Raw genomic sequence first — 21,858 nt, forward strand, 5'->3', positions numbered from 1 at the left:
AGTTGTTCTCAGGAGCTGTTAATGCAATTAAATCAAATCTCTTGGCTGCCTCTGGATATTGTTCTTTTGAAGAGCTTTCTAACAGCTTTTCCAAGCAATCAAGGATCATTTAACTGATAAACCGTCTCCTGGTTTATGCCCCCAACGTGGTCACGTCTTATCTTCATCTTAAGACATATTGCAGGGTGTTAACAGCTGTTTCTAAGAATGATTATCTAAACTTTTTTTTTTTATTATGATTCGATTGAATTTGTATAACCTAATTCTGAGTCTTCCATGTTGAATTTGTAATTACTGGCCCTTCTTATGATTTTGATGGCATAACCTCAAGTATGTGGTAAATACAAGTTAATGGTATCACCGCAAAAACCTTAACATTCTCCAACTCTATTTATTTCAAGCACAAAAGCAGCACTTATTTCTGCCGATTACATGTTTACAATTGAATTGGTGTTTTGTGTACTTCAAGAGGAAAGTGAAGCTTTCTTCCAAACAGCTGACAGTCTGTGTACAGCAATAGGTGGGGGAGGCACTGCTCTACACAGTGCAAAAAGTTATCGGTTTTGATTTTGGTGCATATCTACTGGAAGTCTTGCTTGTAAATGGTAACATCCACTGGACTTTAAAGTCTTTTAAAACGTTGCGGCAGCTATAAATAAGTGGGATGCTTAAACACACTCCTTCCCTCTATATGGTGAACCGGAGTCATGCTTCAGTTTGACACTATGTAATCCAAACTTAAAATCCTTTGAGCATCATTTCTTTATTCAGACACTGTGAAAATTCAACCGGTTACATGTTTTTTTTTTTATCTTCTCCAATAACTGTGAGAAAATGCAAAGGGGAATACAAAGTACAGTGAGTAAACAGAGGAGCTCTTCCATGCTTAACATGTACCTTGGCAAAAATATTACAAATGATCCTTTTTAGAAGGCTGAAGAGTCAGTAACACTCACAAACACATGCTCAACTGTATCAAAAGCAAAACCAAAGCTAGCAATATTCTATACAAAAAATAAATCCAGTAAAAGTTTATCGACAAAAACAAATTTAAGTTGGAGTTCTGCCAGTGTTAGCTTAGTGGCAATGAAACAGAACAAAACATGAATACCAAATTTGTGCGATGATTCTTGCAAGACAGTCAAAAATTAGGGAGACAATTTTACAATTTAAATTCCTAAGAAAAAAAGCACCCCTCACCACACCACTTTTACTCCATTACTCAGAAAAGACAAAGGAAAGAAAAAAATAATACACAGAGTTCGTACATAATAGTAGTATTTTGTGCTACTTTTTGGTCGTCTTGCGGATCAGTGCCATTCTCTGGAACAAAAAGAAATACAAAGAAATTAGACGACACAAAAATATGCTCCAAGTATATAAATAACTGGCCAGGTTTTCCCAAATGCACTAAACTCTTCGCTGGTTTACCTGTTTGTGAGCCTCTGTGGTACAAGCTTTCTTGAACGGTCTGATTTCATCTGATCCATAACCAGGAATCCACATGTTCCACTGACGCTCTAGTGGAGAACAACGGAAAAGGCAATCAGCACCCAGGTCTTTAGAGCGATAATTAGCAACAGGTACAATTTCTTATATTTAACGTTACATCTATTTGCTTTTAAGACCTCCACCTACTTCTAAAATCAGTTTATTCTAGCAAAAACTCGCATTCAAAAAAATGAATATCCATCTTGTTAAAATTAATAACTCCAATCTGTTTTCATGTATTTGATGTAGTGTTTGCCTCAAACTGAAAAAAAGCTGAATTATTTAACTTGGATGTAAATCTATACCTGGTAATTCATTTCTCAGATTTTTCATTAAATATTGTATTTGACTGTCAATTACCGTATTTTTCGGACTATAAAGCACACTGTGAATTAACGTGTCTATGTCCACATATAAGGCGCACCGGATTATAAGGCTCATTAAATATTTTTCCCTGGTGTGTAATATCACTGTCATCATTTCGCCCCTCCGCGTACACACATACTACCTGAGAGGGACAAACTATCCGTCTTTGCCAAGAGGACAGAGTAGTTGGATTACACTGCCCTGTTTCTAACATAAGGCCAAATAAACCTAACTTTTATATTGAATTAACTTACTAGGTTTATTGTTGCTAGCGTGTACTCTGGCTTCCTAACATTAATACACTTCTAGTTTAGACATTACAGTCAGGCAGTCTTGTAGACTGCTCAGGGGTCCTGTTATGGGACCGATCAGGTAGTGACCACTGAGCTATATAATACACTGGAGTGCTGATTTTGCCGAAAAACTGAAGTCACTGGCCGCCATCTTGCTACTCCCCACTCTCACAGAATCCCATAGGATTTGCTTGGAATAACAAGCAGTTTTCTGGCTGTGTGAAAACGTTTCACAGGTAATTCTACAGTCAGTGGATGTACTAACACTATCAACTACTAGGAAATTAGGTGCTGAAATATTTTACATGTTATTCATATTAAATATATATAAATGTGTATATAAGTACGTGTATATGTATATATATGTATACACATATGTAAATATATGTTTTTGTATATTGTTATTTATATATTTATAAATTTTAAACATATATATTTAAATAAATAAAATGCAAAATATTTCAGCACATGACTTTCTCAGTACTTGATAGTTTTAGAACATAACATAAGTATATGGCATTTGACATTTTAAAAGTCTTAAGCTCCCCCTTAACATGAAAAAAATCCTCGTTATTCGATGCTGTAGCGCACATATTCCCTGGTTACTGGGGGGAAATAGGGAGTACCAATATGGCGGCTGGTGGCTTCAAAGCGACTCGTTCAAACAGACGGTGATTGGCACTCCAGTGTATTATATAGCTCAGTGGTAGTGACACAGCTTACCGTAATTGAGCGAAGCGGCATCATTGCTAATCCAAGTCCTACTTACACATTTTGACAGATTTTTGAGTGCATTGTACCACATAAAATCAGTCAGTTAGCATAAAAAATACAGCAATCACATATAAGGCGCACCGGATTATAAGGCACACTGTAAGGATCTAATGATTTTAAGTGCTTCAACATTTTTTGGTACCAAAATCAAACAAATGCCTTAAAATTTAAAAGAAATTAAGAGTTGCAATTCCGCTGAAAAGCCATCAGAGACTTACCTAGATGTAACTGAACATCTTTAACCTCCAACGTGTTGGATTTGCGATGACGTGCCAGCTGACAGGCCGCTGTCACGACACTTTCTATGAAGTCATCTGCAATTTGAAGCAGCATCTGAAAAGAGCCCCACATTACTAAATATTTGACCAGCATCCGTAACACTGTAAAAGGTGAATCTTTCCTCGACGCGCGTATAACAGCTTTATTTAACAACAACAAAAATAAGGCTTCATTTCAAAGCTCCTTAAAAAGACACTTTGGATTTTATGTGATGAGGTTCTGTAGAAATATCAAAAGAGTTTACTTTCGTCCAGCATTCATATACATTACATCACAGAACACTTGCCAGCTTTAATATTACAATGCTAAAGTCGCATTGGCAAGGCAGTCGTTTGTATCAGTTTGCCTCATCAGCTGGTCATGACTCACCCAGGTTGATTTCCAAAAACCAACAAAACCTGGAAGAGCACAGTAATGTTGCATGTATGATGTTGCCCAAGTGATATCAAAAGGTTTATTCCACTCTCAGTAGATTCAAGAGCAGACTGAAAGGTCACGGGTGAATGCTGTGACAGGAAGCATCAACCAAATGAAACTTTACTAGCATTATTGTATAGAAGGTGTTCCTCTTAGAAAAAAATAAACTTAAGAGTGTTGAAGGTTAACAACCATCCATACTCCAAGGAGTATGGATGGTTGTTTGCCCACAAATATAATTTTTTTTGACTGAGTCAACTTACAGTGATACAAAATAAAATCTATTAAAACGGGGACTCTGACTAAGAAGGAGGCCACTAGTCAGAGAGTTTATTTAGTGTTCTGCAAATTCATGGTGATGTGAAATCTGTCCAGTGCAGGTACGACAACTCTTGCTGGTAATACCACAACAGAACAGAACATCACATCAAAAACTCAAACTATCCCTTCAAAGTTGGCACTGAATTTCAGACGGACCTCCTCGACGTCTTCATCCAGCTGTTCATTCGGATCAATCTCTCTCACTAGGTCTTGAAGCTTCTTCTTACTGAGCACCTGGAGAAAATAAGCAATATTCACAGTATTTAACAGATTATTTTTTTTTTTTTTAACAGATTGATTACATGATGATTCACATGCTATTCTATTTAAAACCGCGGAAATGATATCTTCAAAATGGCTTTGCGCTACTTCGATCCGCTGCATCTTTCCTTTGTCGCATTCCAACAATAACAATTCATGTCCTCACACATATAATGATTGTATATCTGAGGATGTTTTGTTAGTTAAGTACTTGGACGGGCTATGAAGAACCCTGTTTTTAATCAGATACAGACAAGGTACCAGCAAGATGACAAAAAAACCCAACAAAAAACAAACAAACAAACACTAACCTGAGATCCCTCTGGACTGCTCCTGCCTGCAGGACCTGAGGTCAGACCCTTCCCTATCATGGGGGTGCTGTTAGCCATGCCTGTGGCCATAGGCAAGGGAGAGGTATCAAAACTTTGGGGGCCTATATATGATTGTGGGGTTGCTGAATAACAGTCCAATGGCACAGATGTGATAGATTACTTCAATGGGAAGACTGCCACATGTAATCTGCAAGAAAAGAAACAATTCTATTAATTCATAAAACAGATCAGGTTTCAGTTAGATGTTGTCAAATAGTGGATTATGAATCGTGTTAATTAAATAAAACCTATTAGAAAAGGTATGCTAATTTTCAACTAGTAAAGCTTTTGTCAGTTTGCAACATTTATTCAGTTTAACATTAGGAAACCCGTTAAAAGCATAATAATAATAATAATAATAATAATAATAATAATACAGTAGCACCATATCGTATTGTGCTGAAATAACTAATACATTAACTGGGTTCGCTTTGAAAATACCAAGTTATAACTTTTTATCACCTTTACTTTCAGATTGTCTTAATGCTAATCATAGCTTAGCCGTAAAACAGCGGTTTTGGGACAAAATCCTAACCGAGACCCTTAAACCAAAACTCATTAAACGATGAAAAACAGAAAGACAACAACCGACAGCTTAATTTTTTTTTTTAACGCAACAACAAAACACGGAAAATGCAGCCAATAACCAATCTGTGTATGCTAAAAACAAAAGCTACTATCAATCTTTGACGTTAGCTTTCACGGGCTAACATTAGCTGCTAATGTAGCGGTGCAAAACTATGCACTTTCCACAATAAATGAGCCGAACTTTACAATCTTACCCGGTTAAATGAAGATTACCTGTCCATACTTCGCGGTCCGCCAACAAACAATTGCGCTAGAAAGAAATTTAAACTCTCAATTTTAATCCAGACATCCAAAAGCAAATCAGCAACGTCTCTCAGTACTTCCGCTTAGCAGAGGTCTGTTTCCGGTGACAGCAGGTAGCTGCTGCACCGCCCCCTGCTGGACATTGTGTGATATTACATCAACATCAACTGGACCCCGAGGAGCGGTTCTTGTTCTTGCTCTTGGACACAATGAACAAGACGCGCCATGTCTAAGGCACCGAAGTTTTTGTGATGAATTAGACGAGAGTAATCTCAGAAGAAATAGCTGATTCCACCAAATGTCCTTCAAAGCACTTGGTGACACGAGAATTTGTATCAGAATCAGAATCAGACAGACTTCAATAATCCCAGAGGGAAATTACTTTTGAATAATGAGAATAATGTATTGTTAGAATAGAATAATGTATTAAACCCTATTATTATTATTATTATTATTATTATTATTAGTAGTAGTAGTAGTAGTAGTAGTAGTAGTAGTAGTAGTAGTATTATCAGTATTACTATTATTGTTGTTATTGTTGTATAATAATAATAATAATAATAATAATAATAATAATAATAATAATAATAATAATAATAATAATAATAATAATAATAATAATAGTTACTTTATATTCTTATATGTGGACTTATCTACCTTCAAAGCCCCAAATCTCGATGTTGTGTGACAAAACGTCTCTTTCTACTTCTGCTTAGACATCGGGTCAGGATAAATGAAGCGTTTCATGTTGGCTTGTTTGGTGTTACATATCACGCCAAAAAAAAAAAAAAAAAAAAAAAAGCCACACCAAAGCATGAGACGACTAGTAAACCTTTCAGGAGAATTCCTCGCGGAGCGCAGAGGAAAACACCGAAGTCAAACGTGACTGGCGCGGTTCCGTTTAGATACAAGTGACGCAGGGAGAATAAATCAGCTCATTGGAGCAGCAGCAGCCGCGAATACAGTTCTCATGCGTACGTGCACATAAGAATCCTGAGACCTTCCACTTGTTTATGGCAAAACTTTACCTATTCAGTCAGATTTGTTTTCGCTATCAAAATGAAAATAGTCATTAAGGGCGTTCAGAATTTAAAACCCATTTGAACGCACTTCCTGAAAAAAACAAAAAAAACAATGAAAGCCACACCCACTTTGTGATCTACTTATACAAAGCAAACTTTCATTTCGGTTTAGAAGCTGCGCAGGACCCAGAATCCGTTTCTCAAACTCTGAAAAGATTTTTCTCAGCCATGAAAGCCCTTCTACTTGTTGCATTGGTGCTCCTGATTCACTGCACTAATGGTAAATATGTTACATTTTTATGCCTGAATGTTTTACAATTATCTTGAAGCGTTTGATGCTGTCGATTCTTTTATTTGTGATTATGGACGTAAATCTCCAACAAAACACATATTTTCTAGTCTATTTGGCTTTATGGGGTCTCCGTTTGCTATCTTTTATTTTCTCTCTTAGACAAAATCACTTGTCACTAGAATTATCTAAAGACCCAAAATCTAAATGTTTTATGGGCACATAACATACTTTTTGGTTCATCCCAGTAGAAATGGTGTTAGATGTTTTGCAGCTAGTGGCTAACAGTAACTTGGTCGAAGAAAACCGATAGAACCGGTTTCTGGGCATATTCTCATCAACAGGATGTTGCGACTTGAGTTTGCAACAGATGTGCAGAAAGTATCACAGGTTGTGTTTGAGTGAAGCCAAGAAGTTGGTTTTGAGCCTCCTTGCGTCAAGAGGGTTCCTATCCATCCATACTGCCCCCATTAACCTGCATGTCTCTGTTATTTTTGTCCATATGCAGCGACCTTGATCATCAAAGGCCCAACTGAGCCTGTTCTGGAGGGCGAGGTGGTCACTCTGGAATGCTTGTACTCAGACTCTGACCTGAATGTCACCAAGGTCCACTTTGAGTACCTTTCTTCGGTGAGTCCCCCGTTTATTCAGTGGGTGGATATGAGATGAACACATTAGTGCTCTCCAGTGGTTGAGGGGGAAAAAAACAAAAGAAAAATGGTGTTACAGGCTTTTACTATACCTCTATTCATACTTTAGTATGTAATGTAACTGTAATTAAAGCTTGTATTAAGATAATTCTATATAGAATGCTGTTTGAGCTGTGGGATATTTAAAGCAAGCTGCAATAGTTTCACTTTTTTCCCCCCTTGCTGTGATAACTTTAGAACAAATTATTTAACTTTTCCCCTCCTCCTCAACTCTCTCAAGTCTGTAATAAGGTCCCACTCTTCATATACATGTAAATGGGATTTTTTTTTTTTAAATTCCTAAATCAGAAATACATCAAAAATGACAACAAAAGGTGAAAAATTTTAATGGGGATGTTGGAGCTCTTTGGGGAGCTTTAAATTCAATATTCAGAATGGCCTTCATGTACTGTACATACTGTGCAGGTAAATATTCATATATAATCTGTAGTACTTCTGTTACACATAGACATACACATACACACATAGTAAAATACCTATCTGAACATGTTTCTTTTTTTCTGTTAAAACACAATAAAATGTGGCCAGGAACATCGTTTCTGATTATTATTAGAATAGTAACTCCCACCACAACAACAAGCAAATCCCGTTGTTTTCCAACTTGCTCTACTCTGGTGATTTTTAGATTTAGCTCGATAGATAAAACAAATCCGGCGCCGTTTTGCCGGGGCTTAGCAGGGAGTGAGTGTCCACATGCAGTTTCAGCCTAACCTTGGCCCTGCGGAAGATCTTTCAGGAATCGTTTTTCATTCCATGATACATTGGGTACAATGTATCATGGAAAAGTTCACAGAACTGAGCACAGTCTCAAGACGTGCTATTTAATTCAAGCTAATTTGCATATGCTTGAGTGGGGGAATTTTCTGATGACGTAAAGTCCAGGCCAACAGTTTCACTTTACAGTGGTATGGTGCATTCATATTACGTTTAGATTACAATTCGATTACCATACAATGTAGGTGAATATACGTATAAAATGTACATACTAGCTAATACTAATACAAGTTCAGTGATACTGCTATTTTACTCTGCACGACATCAGTGATACTGCTATTTTACTCTGCATGACATCCTTTTAAATTTGACATGTTTTAGAGAAAAGGGGCAGTGGAAGTGCAGCTGCTTAGCTTATTTCTCCCTCTTTAGCTGTCTGTGAACTGATGAGACACTTTGCTTTGAAAGCCAGAGTCTGTTTCAAAATCTGTTTTCCGCTCTGTTTCATGTTCTATCAAGTATCAAATGTTTTCACTGTTCCGGTATGCAGATAAGCTTGTTTTTGTTCATTTTACCACTGAGCCATTGCGGTATAAAGGTTACCAAACACTAACCACACAGGCAATATGGTAACATATTGTATTACTGGAATAAGAACGATATTCCTGGGAGGATCCGGCTTCTGATTGCAACACGGCTCCTGTACTGTGAGCTTCAACGTCCCCCTCCCACACAGTCAGGAGTCTGTGACTTTTATGATTTCAAAAATTTGTTTTTAATCAATCACATTCCAGAATAAATTAGCTGAGTTGATATTTTTTTTCTTTTCTGATTTATACATGTCTTTACCTTGACCCAGCCATCACCTGCATTCAGTAGATTATTATTATTTATTTTTTTTGCAGTGATTTTCAGTAAAATTAATATCATGGTTCGCTGCAGTCGACGAACAGATGGAAAGAGTGCCTTGCAAAAAGTACTCATTCCCCTGTGGATTTTTCTCAATTTTTTTTTCCCCATCCTGAACCCACAGTCTTCAGTGTATTTTATTAAGGTTTAATTTTTAGAAACAAACCCAAAGAGTGGCATAATAATGAAACAGGAAGACCTTAATCTTGCTAAAGTTACAACAGCGTGTATTTTAGGTGAGTTCAACCAATTTTGCTCATTTACAGAATTAATTTTACAACAACACAAAAACTCAAGCTCAGTCAGATTGGATGGAGAGCATCTTTGAACATCGATGTTTAAATCTTCCAACTGATTATGTAGGGATTAAGATCTAGACTTTAACTAGGCCATCCCAACACACGGATATACTTTGATCAAAAGCCTTTCATTGTAGCTCTGGCTATATGTTTATTGTCTCAGACCAGTTTCAAATCTTTTTGGCGACCTTTTAACAGGTTTCCTCTTGTGATCGCACTAGATTTAACCCCATCCATCTTTCCATTAACTCTGACAAGCCTCCTTCTCCATGCTGGGAAAAAGATCCCGACTGCATGGTGATGCCACCAGTGTCCGGGGGGATGGTGCAATTAAGGCGTTAGTATTCTGCCAGGCAAACTGTTTTACATCGAGGTCAAACTATTTGCCACGTTTGTTGTGTATCCTAAAGGTCTTCAGGTAAGCTGCAAAGGTGACTCCTTATGTGGCCATAAAGGCCAGACTTATAGAGTAATCAGCTAATAGTTTTCCCACCAACAGATTATTCCCTGAGCTGATCTTTGCAGCCCCTCCAGAGTCAGCATGGCTGCCTCTCTGATTGATGCTCTCCCTGTCTCAGGTGTCAGTTTGGCTTAAAGGTCGCGTCTTGACAGATTTTCAGTGGTGCCATACTTTCCCTTTCCTTTTAGAATGAACTCTGCTCTGTGAAATGTTTATAGTTTGAGAAATTGTTATATGACCTGATCGAACTTCCTCCCTGTTGTGTTCTTTGTCTGCACAATGCTTCATCTTCCCAATAAAATCTACTTTTATTGTGTTTTATTTTATTACCTTTGTGGTTGCTGGACAGTTAAGTGTTTTACCAGGCGCTGTAGACACAGTACACCTAAAGTACTATTTACAACAGTTTGATATTTTTGATAGTTTTGATTATACAATACTTTGTAATTCTCAAAGCTGACCCATCTTTTTTTCCCCCACTCTCTTTCTTTCCTCAGTACCAGAATGTGTGGCGTAAAGTTTGGGGGTCCAGTCTGAGTCGTGGGTATTGTTACGGATGGGACTATTTTAACAGCGAGGAGGAGGAGAGCAGCGGACGTCTGCTTATTTCCTTCCCAACAAGGTTCTCTGGAGTGCCCTTCCGCTGTGTGTCAGACAACGAAAACGTCACCGCTCCCGACAACTCGTCCGAGCCGCTGACCTTCAAAGTCCAGTGTGAGTTTTTTTGGGCTGTAGCGGGAGGCTTGGCGTGGAGCTGCAGTCCTCTTCAACCGTGTAACATCAGTAACGCTTAAAATTACATTTAGCTGTCGATGTTATTCATGTTTCAGAGAAGTGAGAAGAAGATCAAACGATTATGGGACGCAAATGGATCATTGGCAGTTTTAGGTCTCTAAAAAAAAGCTAATTTGTTCAACGGAGAGTCATATATCGAAACAAAGAGGGATACACTGCAAAAACAGATCTAAAAATAAGTAAAATGTTCTTAAAGTTAGTGTATTTGTCCTTGATTTGAGCAGGTGAATAACATTATTTGCCAATGGAATGAGCATTTTGACCCCTAAAATAAGATAATTAGACATCCTGCACTTGAAATAAGATGATGGAGATGAGTTGTTCCTATTTCAAGTGCAAAGATCTTATTCTATTGGCAAATCATCTTATTTACCTGCTCAAATCAAGGAGAAATACATTAAATTTAAGAATATTTTTACTTATTTTAAGTTCCATTTTTGCAGTGTACTTGTAAGATCCCAACACATACTAGACATTCACATAGTAGCTGTCTGAAATATATGTCCTCTTGTTTGCAACTAGCAGGGAAAAAATACTATGGGTTCCTCACAGTAAGGGTAGGAAAGCAAACTAATGATTAAAAACAAGATTGCTGCAGCAGAGTTTACACATAAAGCAACATCCCACTGTAAAAGATCTAATGCAAATGCTGCTAAGTAAGAATCGTTGACTCATTTTCATTTTATGCTCCATGCAAGGGCCGCACTTCACTGGTCAGGCTTTAAGTTTGAAACTATAACACCAATGCGGGGAAGCTTGCATTAAATACCTTCTGTGTTGCTGGCCAGGATTCGTCCTCCGTCTTCTCAGTGGCCGTCATATCGACCCTGATTCTGTTTGATCAGCTCAGAAGCCTCATGGGAGGAATCAATAAGAGGGAAAAGATTAGAATGGGCTCCAGGACGGAAGGAAGCAGAGAGGTGGATGGACGTGGGCCATCTATTGAAATGGAAGAGAAAATGAGCCATTATTCACAACACTGCCTCCCTAAAGACTTCGATAAGATGAAGCCTATCATCGTTACTATTGATCGCTCGTAACAGTCTGCATCTATTGGAGACATTCATTGTTAAGGCCCCATGCTGTCAAGTCTTCTTAAAAGATCTCAGTTTTTTTTTTTTTTTTTTGTTTTGTTTGTTTTTCCCAGATGCTGCCACTATGTTCAGTCACGTGGCAAACGCTCGGAAGGGTTACCTCAACGCGCATTTAATTACTCGTTTCATTAATGCCTGATCATGCCGTCTCCAGATATGAGAGAGCTGTCGGTGTCCATGGAAGGCTACACCAGCTACCTGGGCGTCCCGCAGGACCTGAAGGTGCGACTCGGGGATGACGTGGAGCTCAAGTGCTCGGCGAGCTCGTCCGAGGAGCCGAGCTACTACTGGCAGAAAGAGGTGGGAAAACGTTGAGCACGTGCACGACGGCGGTGTCCTTATTAAGCTCTTGGAAACGTATCTCTCCGCCTCCCATCTCTGGATGTGACCTCTTTAGATTTCCCTCCTCCTCCATTATGGTTGCAGCCTCACCGGGTCTTTGCCGGACCCTTGGCTTTTTCCAAGCATTTCATGAATCGTCTCTCCACCTTCCATCTCTGTTTCTCTCCCTGACTTTCTCAAGTCTCTTCATTTCCCCCCCCCCTTGCTTGCCGTCTCTCTCTCTCTCTCGCTCTCTATCCCCTGAACGAAAGGCGCTCTGTGTTTAAGTGACTGGTTGGCTTAGCCTCACCTCTCGCTGGGAATTGCAAGCTTGCCCACTTACAGAGGATTAATAGTTTAATGAGGTCTAGACAAGAACCAGTCAACCTGAAAACAATTATGTGGATAGATTTCTAATTATTTTTGCAGTGTTTGGTTAAACGACATTGAATAATTCAGCGAGGCTCTACACCGAACTAAGAAAGCGTTACTGAAAGGAAATTAAGATGTCTCATTTTAAAATGCCAGAGTGACAATTTGCATGTAGAACAAGAAGAACTGTCCTATCTGAATAATCACAGTGTTGAAGAATGCCATCAGTCAGGTGGTATGCAGTACATGTCGTGGGTTTTAAAGGTACAGACGCATCTAAACAAATTTGAATTCAACTTCAGTATTGCAACATGAAAAAGTCAAACTCATATAATGCATAGATTTATTTTTATATATTCCAAGCTTTTATATTTCTCATTGTGATGGTTATGGCTTATGTAACATCAATAAAATATGATTTTATACAGAAAGGTGAACCTACTGAAAAGAATGTCCATGGACTTTATATCCGTGCAATATTTAGTCAGGGCTCCATTTGCGTGCTTGAAAATGAAATTAGCATTTCCATAAGGGTTTTCAGCTGAGGCAAGCACGACGTGCTACTTTGGATTTGGTAAATCGCAGCTGACCATGCTCTCCGAATCATCACTGAGTGTGATTAACTCCATCTCTGTTAGACGCTCAAAGCTCTGACTCCAGCCACACCTTGTAAATCTCCCTCAGACTGGGAGGGTCTTTCTTTCACAATCCTCTTAATTCTGCTCTTATCTCTGCTGCTTGCACACTTCTTTCTTTTTTGACACGCCTTTTCCTTTCATTCAGCGTTTCATTCATATGTTTAGCTACAACACCGTGAGCGCAAACACCATTTAAGGCATATTCTTCTTGTTGAGGATGTCGGTGAATCCATCCGTTGGCGAATATTGTCGCTTTTCCGTGCAGAGGCGCTGGTGCCTGTCTCCAGCAGTCATTGGGTAGGAAGCACCCTGGACAGGTCACCAGTCTATCACAGGACAACATTGAGATAGGACACACAACCATGTTCACACACACACACACACAAAACAATGCAGACTTATGCAGAGAGACCGTAGGCTGGGATTCATACCCAGAACCTTCTTGCTGCAAAGCAACGGTGGTACCAACTGCACCACTGTGTGAGAAAATGTTTTTATTTTTTGATATTATAATCGAATCTTCTGTGAAGTGGGATTCAGGGTTTTCAGCAGGTTTAAGACATAATTGTCAAATCTAAAACCTATGCATGCTTGAAATGTATCACTCTTTGTGTAATGAATTGATATGAGTTTCACCTTTTTGAATAAAATTACTGAAATAACTACCTTTTTCTGTAATATTCCTATTTGTGGAGCTGCATCATTGCAGTACAAACCTCCGCTACCTCTGCAAACGTGTCTCCAAATCCTGTTTAGAGGCACACATTGGGGCGGCCAATATGTTTGCTCACTTTCCTCATTTTTGTTTCCGTTCTCAATAAGTTGGCTCGGGGTTAATGCTTGTTAAAGGGTCATCACTAATCCGGGGTTTTAAATGGGTTTACAAGTCCAAATCCAATTCAGTGGGCTTGTCATGGCGCTAATGCTGTTTGTCCTCTACGTACAGGGCTTCGCAGTTTTCTTCATAATCTGTCGACAATGTCACTTTTAATGAGGAGAAATAATCTTAGAAAAGATGGACTGGTTTTGAGCAGATCAGCTTCCAGAAAAGCCCCATCCGTAGAAATAAAATGAAGGTCTTTATTCACATGTGATTAGAGGTCCCCTTTTTTCTTTATATGTGCCCAAAAAAAACACTTGTGTCACTTTGACAAGAGTGGGTGTAAGGCGGAAAGCGGCCCAGTTTGACAGACAGCCGGCATGAGCGCTTTGGCCCCCTGAAATGACAGCAGGACAGAGGCAGGAACGCCATACAGCTTTTGGGTGCCAGTGGATTTGCATACAAAATGCTGCTTTGGCCAGACCTGGCCTTTATGGGAAATCCTCTTAATTCAGATCCATTCAAACTGAAATGGACTTTCTTGGCAGGAACCGTAGCTCCCAAGAGCCAAGTCATTTGCATGGTGTAATGTTTTGCCTTTGTTGTTTCTTTTCTTTTTTTTTTTTTTTTTTTTACCCCACTCTTCCACATTCATTTGTCTTCCAATCCTTGCGTTTGGCCTATTATTTGTTTCCCCCCATGTTAGGCTGTACCTCATAATAGTGCTGCTATATCTACGTTGACAATTCATCCCGCTCCCCTGCCATCTCATTATGTGTTGTGTTAACAGTGAGCTCTTGCAGCATCATTCTTTTTCGGATGATGCTTTTATCTGGGTTATTGACTTGTGTCGACACAGGTTCGCTCGCTGGGATTACTGCTCAGGTAAATAGACTCCATTGAAGACTTCTGGGACTGCACCCTGAAAACCTACCTCCAGCACATTTTCCGTTCCTCTGTCTTCCCTCAGAAAGTCTCAACACTCCTTACAATCCTGCTCTAATTCACTGTGCTCCGCTGCACCCAGAATAACAACTTCCTACTCCATTACTTGTGGTTTTCCTTCTAATTCGAGTCGCGGTTTTACGTTTGACGCCTCTGACCAGCAAAAACATCCTCTTTCTTTAAAAGCTCTCTTTTCTTTTTGTTTCTTATAGGGTAATGACTGGATTCTGCCTTCCTCCACGCTCACACTGAAGAAGGTGAGCGCGGTGGATGAGGGAAAGTACACCTGCATGGCGGAGCATCCTTCAGTGAAGTCCTTCACCAAGACACGCACCATCAGCATCACCCTCCTGCCCGGTATGTTGGGTGATCGCTGCTAATCTTCATCCTGGCCAAGCCCTGAGAGTTTGCTGGCCACTTCCTCTTTCTGAGAAACGATTGGGCTTTTTTCGTCAGAACTGTAGGGGGGGAATTCATTTCTCAAAAGAAAACTGTGCTAATCTATTGGTTCTTCTATCAGCCACTTAAATGTCACAGTAAAGGTCAGCCTTACATCACAGGGGGCGGGGGGGCTGGTGTTGGGGTGGGGAAAGTTTCCCGTTCATGTCCAAAAATTTATGGGAAGCGGGAGAAAGTTAGGCTTTCATATAAACGCAGAACAAAAAAGGGGATGTGATGCACCCCCTTGCAGAGGTAAAGCCGTTGAGCAAAACTCCCGACGTGGCGTAGAGCGGGTGAGAAATAAAATGTCACACACGTATGGAGATCACAGCTGATGACGGAATACGGCCAACATCAGCTAAATGCCAGAAGTGCATAAACTCAAAAGGATAATTATTTTGGAGTTCACAGGAAGCAGGTATCATATATGACCTTTCATGGTTGTGTTACTCTTTTTCTTTTAGGGAGAATTATCAAGTCAAGTGTCTTTAATAAAATCATTTTTCATAGTTTAGAGATGCATGTTAATACATCGAAATATTGTAATAAAGCAAATTCATTACAATATTTTGACAATAGAAGTTATGCAACTGCTGGGATTAAAGTAAGTGCATTATGGTTTGGGTTTATGAGCACCGGTGCAATAACTCATCGGTAGTGATCATTAGACTCATGTCTAGATATTGGAATGATATTGGCCTTCCCTGACGTTTTGCTGAGAATACATCCACCCACCTCTGTGGATCCTTTTAAACGGGTTCTCTACATCAGCTGCACAAAGCTTAAGCAAACATTCCCTGTGTGACTCCAGCTGCTCAGAGATCCTCCTGCCCCGCCGTGTGTGTACGAGAAGACAAAGCGTTTTTGACTGAATTATTCTTTCAGCGTTTGTCTGGTCCGAAACTCTAAGGACCAGGTTCCATTTATTTATTTATTTATTTATGCTAACAAGCAGACTTCCTACAGGTCAGTGCAATGACTTCTGTGAATACCTGACATGGTTTCTCACACGCTCGAGCAGGAGGTTGCCTGGAGATACTTTTTTTTTTTTTATTTGCCTGGAGGCATTATAAGGTCTGCTGATTTTTAGATTCTGTGTCATGCGTGTTTCCCTTCATGTCCGTCCCACAGAGGATGCTGCATGGTACGAGACTACTAATGGGCGACTCTGGTTGATGACCTCCGCGGCCGCAGTGTCCCTGCTCGTGTTCATCCTGTCTGTGACCGTGTTCCTGTGCCGCAGGGCCAAGCGGATCAGGACCAGCAAGGGGCCCATGTAAGTGTTGAGTGTGTGTCTCTGCTTACTTTTCAAACAGGCGGCTTCACGCGCTCTAAAAAAAAAAAAGTTCTGGTGGTTAATCAACCCAATTTGGATTAATTTCCAAATTTGCTTTGGGACTTTTCATCCCAAAGCAGCACAAACCCGGCATATCAACCGAAGAAGTAACCCAGCAGCAGTTTGTGTGTGTGTGTGTGTGTGTGTGCGTGTGTGTGCATGGATTCAGTCCCTTTCCTTTTTAGCATGCTCAGATCATCTTATTTGTGGAAGAACTAGATTCTGATCACATAAACAAAGCCAGAGAGGAAGGTGATTTGTTCAGCTGATGTCTACCTTTTTTCCCCCCCATAAGGATACTTACCAGGGCGGCGCTTTAAAATCACTTTGGTTAATAGCGTCTTAAATCATGTTTCAAAATGCTGATGGCTAATATGTCTTTGAATAGAGGTGAACGTGCGTGTTTGTTTACCCTCGTTTGCTTTTCCTTTTTGTCCGTTCCTTGGATCTCCTCTTTTGTACCGTCTTTGTTTTGTTTTTAACCAATAATGCAATGTTTCATTTTGTCGTATGACAGATAAGAAAAAGATGATTTAATTTTCGGTCTCCTTTCGGTGCGTGCACCTTTGATTGAACCTACTGTATGGTGTTGGGTGTGTGTGAACCAACCAGCACTACCCAGACTAAATATTAAAAGTCACATCACAAAAATCACATGAAGCAACCCGAAGCTTTGTTAGCTTTAATATTTGGTTAACTGATGAGTCTCATAACTTCCTAAAAACAAAGTATAAATAAATAATTTCATCTAAAGTGTAAATTATACCTACACATTGAGATTTTAAGATGGAAGTAAAAAGGCTAACGTATATATGGAAAGAATCAACCTGGAAAATTTTAATATTTACAAAACATTGTAGAGAGAAATGTGATCTGTAAAGCGTGTCTCATGCTATTTTCTGAAGAATATGAATTAAACTGATTTCAGTCTCAGATGTTATCACATCTCTGGTTGACTTAGATGTCAGGAGGGAGAAAATGTTTGATAGTCTAATTAGAACTTTTAAGGCCTTTGGGGATTTTAGGGGATTTAAGGGGATTTAGAACTGGAGAAGGTTAAAGCCCACAAGAGAATCCGCCATCATTCACATCAATGTCCACTCAGAACAAGAACAAAGTGCCTTTTTGGGATCTGACACATTCTGCTGTCTTATGTAGCTGCCTTACGGTTGTCTGTCCGGCTTAGAGACACATCTGGCCACAGAGAACATCACCACAGGACAGAAATTGCTGCTTTTTTTATTTTAAGGTTTGAATATCAAGAAGTTCTCCCCTTTGGATTTGGGACCCGGGTGTTGATGCAAAGAGACAGCGGTGCTTCTCGACCAAATTTACCAGGGGAGGCCACGGTGGGGCCAGTGTTTTTTCATAGAACCCCATAACCAAAGAATGAAATGATAAAACAGGGCAATATTTAATTGTTTAGTAATATTAAGTGAAGCTGCAGGTTTCAGTCCCCTGATCTTGCAGATGAAAACTGTGATCACATCTCAATACAGCTGAAGCTAAACGGGGAACACTTTAATTTTTAAATCCTTGTTAGAGTAAAACTGTATAGGTTTGAAATAAAATTGGTCAAAGTGGCCAATCAGTTATGAGTTCTTCACCAGTGCATATAATCGTATGCATATTTGCCCCCTGTCTGGAACCGCCTCTGCAAAGAGGGCATACATTTACTAAAACAGCAGAGTTTCACTCAGAATAGAAAAATAAAGGTAGCATACTATGCTATACAAACTTTTACCACAATCACAGCTCCAAATGGGGGACAGGTCCTTGTGACAAATATTGTGGTCGAGTGTCTTATTTGGACGAAGGTTTGGTTTATCTCAGCTTTAGACCCATGCAATTCTTTATGTGACGAAACATCGGGTGGCAGCCAATCAGGAGCTGAGTTTTCAAGTAACATCATATTTACGCCAAATGAACTATTCCGGATCCTGCACAAATTTGAACCATGAGTGAGGAGAACAGTTTAGTTTCACCTGTAAGCCCCGCCCCCAACAGTTGTTTATTTTCCCAATGAGAAATCCTCATTTCTCTCCCTCCTTGTCTTCCTCCCAGTCGACATGCTCGAGACTAAACATGCACCTCAAGCCCGTGCACAATCCTCCGGAGGAAATAAGGCGTCGAGGGACTTTACTTCATTTACTTTGACATAAATGTCTACATCTCGGATAAATTAGATTTACTTGTGTGAATGGTTAACGCCCCTTGTTGTGTTATTAGCAGAGAAAAGTTGTTCCAGGTTGTCCCCAGTTCGCTGCTTATCCCTACTAAAAAGACCCTGGGCTCATTTGATCACACAGTCAGTTAGGCAATTTTTTTAATCAAATTATGTCTTTTAACAAAAATGAATTCAAGTATAGCTTCTTTAAAGCAAATGAGAAAAAAAGGTAGGCTAACATTAGCCAATCAGAACAATTCCTAATCTGTAACAAAAGAGAGCATCATCTTAACAAAAAAAATCATTGAAGATTGTTTTGCAAAGTCAAGGTATTTTACCATATTTAATTAACCTGTTAAATAAAATAAAATGTACTTTCCCAATTATTGTTTGACAGTTTTTTTGACATTCAGTAATGGATATTACAGTAATCAAATATAGATTATTTTAATTAAAAGCAGTTAACCTTCATCATCATGAATGTTTTTTAATAAGGAAGGGTAATGCATCTGCAGACAGCTTTACAACAACATGCATGGTATGTCAGAAAAATAGGCAATATTATGAGATTAATAGTTTAATGTTTTATTTCGGCTCACAAAAAATAACATTTTTCAAAAGGAATAATAATAATTAGAGTGGCAAGCTAAAATGCCCAAGGTTGGTTCACATTCAGCAGTTCTGACCCTCTTGACCTCATCCTTGATCTTTTTTTGATACTTCCACATATTTCAGTTCCTAAGAAACAAGAACTTCTGTCTTTGTATGGACAAAAGTTTTCTCCCGCTCACACGTTTTTTCAGTGACTGTTTATCACGAGTGTTTCTTGAGCGTACACAAGTACGTGTGTGCCAAGAAACTACGACAGAACAAGAAAGGATAATTGACTTTTATATCTACAGCCGTGTGTGTCTCCGTTGCTTTGTTGCAGCCTATAATTTCCTCACTTATTCGTTTTGAGTCCCCGCTGTGAGATCGATCCACTGATAATCATGCTTCTCCATCTTTCCCTGTCTACCTCTCCGCAGCGATGACCGCTCTCAGAAGAAGCCCATCTACAAATCGAGTGTGGAGTCCCTTCCCTCCACCTGCGCAGACAAACAGCCGCTGGTGTGAACGTGCAGGCGGGGCGGCGGGATGAGAAAGTTGGAGTGAGAGAAAGATGGAATGGGTGGCCACAAGTCAGAGTGGGTGGGTGGGGGAAGGGTGGGGGGGTCGAAGGAGAAAGTGGATAGAGTGAGGTAAATAGGGATATTCAGAGGCGGTGGAGAAAAAAAATCGAAATCAGTAACGAGCAGGGTGTAAAAAATAAATAATGAAAAATACTGAAGGGCAAATGATTGCTTTAGGGATGTCGTAGGAGCTTTGCTTGTGAGTGCAGGCTGCAGTCATGTATCTCGAACAGAACCGTTTTGCAATTTTCTTTTCATTTACTCTGCCGTGTGGAAAGAGGAAGAGCTCCAGTCTTTGCAAAAAAAACGATGATGAAGATCCTCCTGCTTAAGAGCGGCAAAAACCTCCTTGTACAATTCCTTCCTTTCGGGCGAAAGCGTAATTGCACTGCTGTTGATCACACATTAACTCTTTAGGTGATAAGAGTTAATGTGTTGAATTGTTTTGGTGTCATTTTTTTTTCCCTGTTCCTTAATGATAAGCATAAGCCCAGCATAACGTATGTGGGAAAGGTTATTATAATTTTTGGCACCGCTCAAGCACTTTGCACTTCTATTACTGCACTTTTGGATTTCTTTGTCATTAAATGGCTTTAAAAAATATTATTTACCCACCCACAGTGTGTCATTGATTTTGTTCAATTTTAGAGGTACAAAAAGAAAAAAAACAAACAGTGGAGGTCTGGGGAGTATTGACAACGTGACTAAGGCCGGACATGCACCCTCGCTTGGCTGCACATCTTCTCGATCCAGTGTCTTCCCAGGTTTGCATCAACCTGCTTACTGACCTTCCTCTGCAGTCTGTGAGGTTTTACTCTTAGGGAATGATCTTTACTTAAAGTTCTCCACTATTATCCCCCCCCCCTCCCAACTCTTAACAAGCACAAAACCTTTCCACAGTGAGGTTTGCAAGAGTTGTATTTTCAGCACAGACTCCTAAGAATCACAGTAGAGTCGGGTAACCTTGAAACTTCCCCTATCTTTTACAACAACTCCAACTAGCTCTGCCTCAACTTGACCAAATTTAGCCTTCTATGATTCCCTAAAATGCGACCGTCGCATGCAACAACTTCATCTTTTTTAATTTTCTCCTCTGTTGCTTTGTAACCCTTAGTGCTGCAGTGCACAACCATACCTTATTACCACAACTGTGCTCATATTGCTGAGAATTTCATTACGCCTGTCCGTTGAAGTTATGTTGGATTTTATGCGGCTTTATTATGTGAGCGTGGTTAACCGTAGGCCGTTGTTAATAACGGGCAAAGCAGTGGTTTAACAATGACACTCCATTAACTGTTCCATGCGCCACAGAGCACAGCCCTGGATAATGTTATTAAACTGATTATTCACCCCCCCCCCCTCCTCCAATACAACCGCTGCAGTTATCCTTTGTTGAGACTTTTAAAGACTTTCCACGCATTTCTTCTGTACTTCACAAGATCATGCTTCCTTTTATGGCTTAGCTCAAGCCTTTGAGGAGAGGCCGAAAACATGAAGGCCCTTAAACAAATCAAGAATGCCTTCCTGCATGTTAAATGCCAGTGAGCACCGAGTTGTTTTGGCCTTTGAGTCAGTCATGTGTAACACCCTAAGTGCTTATAAGCTGTCTTTCTTTCTGGGGCTTCAGCAGAATGGGCCCAAACGACAATGTTTTCAGGACTTTGACACAGAAGAGCAGACACTAAGGTGCAGGGGTCTGATTGGGAGGGAGGAAGAACACTATTCCAGGATAACTTTTTGACCTCGGCGGTGCCTGGTGGCTGAACCACCGCACAACATCTCGGAAGGATCCAGGGCCCCGCGAAGAGAATACAAAACAGCTCAGTTTTTATCGTTCAGCGTTTTCAGGCTCCTAAAGAGCTGGACACATTCCCTGAACCCCCCTTGTCAAAGATCTGTAAAAAAAAAAAAAAAAAAAAAAATTAATAACTGTATCTTTTATCTATGTAG

The 21,858-nt window shown here is 39.8% G+C and overlaps 2 protein-coding genes across 2 annotated transcripts; one reads left to right on the plus strand and one right to left on the minus strand.

Moving 5' to 3' along the window:
- Positions 1-744: 744 nt before the first annotated feature.
- On the minus strand, positions 745-5,515 carry taf12 (TAF12 RNA polymerase II, TATA box binding protein (TBP)-associated factor). Its single transcript, XM_012881767.3, has 6 exons — positions 5,356-5,515; positions 4,514-4,721; positions 4,098-4,175; positions 3,143-3,257; positions 1,432-1,520; positions 745-1,323 (listed from the first exon to the last, which is right to left on the minus strand). Exons 2-6 carry the CDS (start codon positions 4,601-4,603, stop codon positions 1,288-1,290), a joined length of 408 nt encoding a protein of 135 aa, XP_012737221.1. The 5' UTR covers positions 4,604-4,721; positions 5,356-5,515; the 3' UTR covers positions 745-1,287.
- Positions 5,516-6,563: 1,048 nt separating this feature from the next.
- On the plus strand, positions 6,564-20,522 carry si:ch211-79k12.1 (immunoglobulin domain-containing protein). The gene is made up of 7 exons (XM_012881759.3): positions 6,564-6,706; positions 7,224-7,345; positions 10,305-10,521; positions 11,851-11,996; positions 15,005-15,149; positions 16,365-16,509; positions 19,765-20,522. The coding sequence occupies exons 1-7, from the start codon at positions 6,655-6,657 to the stop codon at positions 19,850-19,852; spliced, it is 915 nt and encodes a 304-aa protein (XP_012737213.2). The 5' UTR covers positions 6,564-6,654; the 3' UTR covers positions 19,853-20,522.
- The last annotated feature ends 1,336 nt before the right edge of the window (positions 20,523-21,858 follow it).

The sequence above is a fragment of the Fundulus heteroclitus genome, chromosome 3, assembly GCF_011125445.2.
Source record: "Fundulus heteroclitus isolate FHET01 chromosome 3, MU-UCD_Fhet_4.1, whole genome shotgun sequence".
Lineage (NCBI taxonomy): Eukaryota > Metazoa > Chordata > Actinopteri > Cyprinodontiformes > Fundulidae > Fundulus > Fundulus heteroclitus.